At 26.6% G+C, this 5,382-nt stretch overlaps 1 protein-coding gene across 1 annotated transcript; it reads left to right on the forward strand.

The window, feature by feature from the left end:
- Positions 1–549: 549 nt before the first annotated feature.
- On the forward strand, positions 550–1,317 carry LOC136082598 (uncharacterized). The gene has a single exon (XM_065802016.1). It carries the CDS (start codon positions 550–552, stop codon positions 1,315–1,317), a length of 768 nt encoding a protein of 255 aa, XP_065658088.1.
- The last annotated feature ends 4,065 nt before the right edge of the window (positions 1,318–5,382 follow it).

The raw sequence follows: 5,382 nt of genomic DNA on the forward strand, positions 1-5,382 counted from the left end.
AAAATTTTTTTCTTGATCTTTTAACAGGCGCTCCGTTTCTTTTAAAATACTCTTTTTTTGTTCTTTGAGTTTGTAATTAATTTCTCTATATTTTTCAATGTAATTTCCATTATTTCTTCTTTTACTTTATTATAATCAAGTTCTTTTTCTTTTACTAAATTCAAATCAGAAACAATTCTGTTCAAATTTACCAAAAAAACAAAACAAAACAAAAAAAAAACAAAAAATTTGCCAGAAAACAACAATCAGAAAACAAAAATTTTCAACAGCTGAATTTATTGAATAACTTTACAACCAGAAAACAACAACCAAAAAACAACAACTTTCTAATAACTTCAACAACTGAATATATTGAATTATGAATATTTTGATTATGAATATCCGTATATAATATCCGTATAAAATATCCGTATAATAATATCCGTATAAAATATCCGTAATAATATCCGTAATAAAGCGTAAGAAATAATAAAAAATAGTCTTAGTATTTCTGAGTTTTTAGTATTTAATTATCTTTAAAATCGGAATTTTTATCAAAATTAAATTAAAATGAGCAATGCTGATGTTGTTTCAATGGTAATGGTGAGAGAACTACTGAACTTACAAAAAGAGACGATATTGTCGTTCTTTACAGAAACAGTTAAAATGATTAATATAAAGTTTGATTCAGTTCAAAAAAGCATTCAAGAAGTAAGAAAAGATCTTGACGATATCAAAACTGGCTTGATATTCGTTGGAGATGCCTGCGATGATAAGGTTAAAAGTGTAAATGAAAAAATTAGTAAAGTTAAAGAAGAGTTATCTAGCGTAAAGATAATACAGGGAAAAATTTCGACAGACAACAACAACCTAAAGCTAAAATCTGTTGATGCAGAGGATCGAAATCGATGGAACAATTTGCGTATTGATGGTTTGCCTGAGAGTAGAGACGAAAAAGATTGGGAAAAAACCAAAGAAAAAGTAAGGAAATTATTTGCTGAAAATCTTAATATCAAAAGAGAAATCAAAATAGAACGAGCGCATAGAGTGGGAGTTTCAAACGAGAATCGCGAACGAACAATTGTTATGAAACTGCATGACTACGAGGACAAAAAAACAATCACTGATAACACATCAAAGCTAAAAGGTACCAATATTTTTATTAATGAAGATTATTGTAGTACAACTAGAAAAGTTCGAAAAGAGTTATTCGCTAAGGCGAAAATTCATAGACAAAATGGTTATTATGCTAAAGTTGTGTATAATAAACTAATTGTCCATGAATTTCAACAAAAAAACTCTGAAAGAACACAAAATTTAATATTTCAAGGTGAATAGTTTATTTATTAATATATTAATAGTTAAATTCTTTCATATTTACTATATTTAAAAATGGATTTGAATCATGTTTTTGAACAAGGTTTTGAAAATATAAATTTTGACCCTTTTGAAGACAATTTATTAAATAACACCAATATATTTTTCAAGAAATTCAAAGGAATTTAATGAAAGCACCGTATTTTGATCCTTATGAATTTAAGGGGGAAAAAGAAATAAATTCATTTTCTATATTACATGTAAATATTAGGAGCATAAATCAAAGCGTTGACAAGTTTAAGGAATTTTTAAATATTATAAATTACACGTTTGATGTCATATCCCTTACAGAGACTTGGCATGAAAATACACTTGATTCTAATTCTAATTACAAATTACCTAATTATAAGCTAATTAGTCAACCGCGAGGAAGTAATAAAAACGGAGGAAGCGTTGGTATATATGTTTTAGAGTTATATTCATACAAAACACAAAGTAAATTATGCTCATCAAATCTTAATTATGAAAGTCTATTCATTGAAATAATTAGTGACAAAAACAAAAACATTGTAATTGGGTGCGTATACCGACCGCCGAGTGGTAAAATTGAATGTTTTGAAGAATTTATTAAAAATACGGTCCTTAAAAACAAATAAAGTAAAAAAAAGTTGACATAATCTGGTGACATAAATTTGAACGCTCTGACTTATAAAAAATTTCCAAAAACAAAATCTTTTTTTGATATGCTTTTTAAATATAATATTTTACCAGTTATAAATAAACCAACAAGGGTAACAAATAGCTCTGCAACTGCAATCGATAATATTTTTATTAATAATTATATAGAAACGTCATTTGAGACAGGTATTTTTAAAACTGACATTAGTGATCACTTCCCAATATACATTAAAATAAATCTTTTAAATGTCACATCCAAAGGGGATTCTAAAATTATAACTCTAAAAAAACGCAACCTATCAACAATTAATAAGAATAATCTTTCTAATAAACTAAAGCAAGAGACGTGGAATCAGGTTTTTAAATGTGATAATACAGGTGAAGCTTTTAATATTTTTCCACAAACATTTCTTGATATATATAACAAAACCTGCCCATATGAATTAAAAATAATTAAAAAAAAAACAATACTTAATCCTTGGATGAATAAAACTCTAATAAAATGTTCAAAAAATAAACAAAAACTTTACAATAAATTTTTGAAAGACAGAAGTGAAGATAATGAAAAGATATACAAAAAATATAAACGGTTTTACGAAAATCTTCTCATGAAAGCTAAAAAAAACTATTATAGTAAAGAACTTACAAAAAACAAATTCGATGTAAAAAAAACATGGGATGTAATTAATAATATAATGGGAAGAAACAAAATAACTACGGCTTTACTGCCTCAAAGAATAAATATCAATAAAACTGTTATTTATTGTCCTTTAAAAATCTCGAATGAGTTAAATAAATACTTTACAAATATTGGCCCGAACCTTGCGAAAAAAATTATAACCACACCCAACTCATTTCAATTATATCTTAAATCGTTAAATGAAGTAATACTTCACGATAGCGACTTTTCTCTTAAAGAATATGAAACAGCCTTTTCTTTTCTTAAAAAAAATAAATCACCTGGCTTTTTTTTTTTTTTTTTTTTTTCGTAAGTTTTTTGTTTACATTTGACGTAATATATATAAATTACATATTTTTTTCAAATACAAACAAGGCTTCTAAAAGAAGATCAAATGATCTTATCGTCAGAAGCCTTTTACAAAACAGAGTACATAAAGTATTATAAAAACGCCTTTTTACAATAAGAGAACGTAAAAAATTAACATAAAAATATTAAAATAGTACTTAGATAAATAGAAACAAATTGTCAACAAGTATAAAACAAAGATTGAACATACATTTCAAAATTATTATATATCATAAGACAAATTAAAAATATTCTAAGATATTTTCAATAGAGAGAATGAGATCTTTTAATTTAATTTTAAAAACAGAATAAGTTAGGGGTAAGCCGAAGTTAGGCAAAATAATTTTGTTCCAGAGATGAGCTGCACGATAAGTGATACAGAATTGATTAAACTTTGTTCGACAGAGTGGTTTATTTAAATAGTTATTATTCCTCATGTTAAACTTGCTTAAAGGTTTCAAAATAAATAGGTCTTTAAAAATTAAAGGAGATAAATCATACTTCCACATATAAACAAAAGATAAATTTTTATATACGTTTAGTTTATAAACATTGAGGATTTTCATTTGATTGAAAAATATTGAGGAATTTGAGAACCGATCCGCAAAATTAATTACACGGATCGCATGTTTCTGACGGCGATGGAGACATTGTAACTTACTTTGATCAGTACTACCCCAGGCAATAATTCCATAACTTATATAACTATGAATAAAAGAATAATAAAGTTTAGTTAAATTATTTTTATCTAAATGAGTACGCGCCTTATATAGAATTCCAATACTTTTTGAAACTTTCGAGCAGACATAGTTAATATGATGTTTCCATGTGATGTTCTCGTCAATGAAAACCCCCAGGTATTTAGTTACAGAATCTCTTTTTATTTCATTATGGTCAATAAAAATTTTTGGTAAATTTTGGGGTAGAGAACGTTTTTTGGAGAGCGGGTGGAAAAAAATCCATTTTGTTTTGTTTACATTTAATGTTAATTTGTTACTTTTAAACCATTTAGATATGTTTTGAAGATCTTTGTTCATAACGGAGAATAGTAGGTAGATGTCACTGTTAGATAGAAATAAGTTTATGCTTTGATGACGTTTCTAGTAATATAGTTATTTTAAACAAAAATTACATTTCCAGACCTTTGATTCATATTATAAAACTTTCAATTAATGAAGGTATTTTCCCTGAAGCACTAAAGTTGGCAAAAGTATGCCCAATTTACAAAAACAATGATCAATCAGAAATCTCTAATTATAGACCTGTATCAGTACTTTCTGTATTTTCTAAAATATTTGAACGTGTAATCTATAATAGAATTTATAACCATTTTAATGAAAATAATTTATTTTACCCAAAGCAGTTTGGTTTTCGAAAAACCCATTCAACTGAACACGCAATAATTGAGATAGTAGACCAAATTACTAAAGGATTCGAAAACAATAACTTTACTCTAGGAATATTTATTGACCTATCAAAAGCATTTGATACGGTTGATCATCTCATTCTTTTAGAAAAAATTAAACACTATGGAGTAATAAATAAAATCTATGATTGGTTAAAAAGCTACCTCACTGAAAGAAAACAATACGTTATTAATAAGGAATCAGGTGAACTAAAAATTATGTGTGGAGTTCCGCAAGGATCAATTCTTGATCCCTTGCTGTTCTTGATTTATGTAAACGATTTGCATAATGCTTCAGCAAAACTTAACGCGATAATGTTTGCTGACGGCACAAATCTTTTCTTATCGAACAGTGACATTAGGCAACTTTACTCTGACATGAACAATGAATTAAGGAATGTCAGTAAATGGTTTAAGGCTAATAAACTGTCACTCAATGTGGATAAAACAAAGTATACTCTATTCCATAAAAAATCACAACAGGAAAACCTTCCCTTAAAATTACCAAATTTAATTTTAGATGATAAACTAATCGAAAAAAATGAGTCAATAAAATTCTTAAGAATTCTTATTGATGAAAATTTATCATGGCTTCCTCACATAAATTATATCCAATCAAAAATTAGTAAAACAATTGGTTTGATGTACCGTATTCGCCCATATGTAACATCAGAAAGTCTGAAACTAGTATATTTTGGCCTAATACATTGTTTTATTTACTATTCCAATATTACATGGGCTAGTAATCAACCAACAAAACTTAAAAAAATATTTTCTCTACAAAAACATGCATGCAGACTTATATTTAAGAAAAAAATATATAAACATGCAAAACCACTAATGAAAGACATGCAAATGATGAGTATATATGAAGTTAATATTTACCAACACTTAATTTTTATGTATAAATATAATAACAGCCTGATTCCAAAAACCTTTAATAATAAATTTGTTAACAATAATTACTCTCTTAGAA

The sequence above is a fragment of the Hydra vulgaris genome, chromosome 07 (assembly GCF_038396675.1).
Source record: "Hydra vulgaris chromosome 07, alternate assembly HydraT2T_AEP".
Taxonomy (NCBI): Eukaryota; Metazoa; Cnidaria; class Hydrozoa; order Anthoathecata; family Hydridae; genus Hydra; species Hydra vulgaris.

Excerpts from the sequence above, each read along its gene's own strand:
- LOC136082598 (XM_065802016.1), top strand. The coding sequence starts at position 550 with ATGAGCAATGCTGATGTTGTTTCAATGGTAATGGTGAGAGAACTACTG.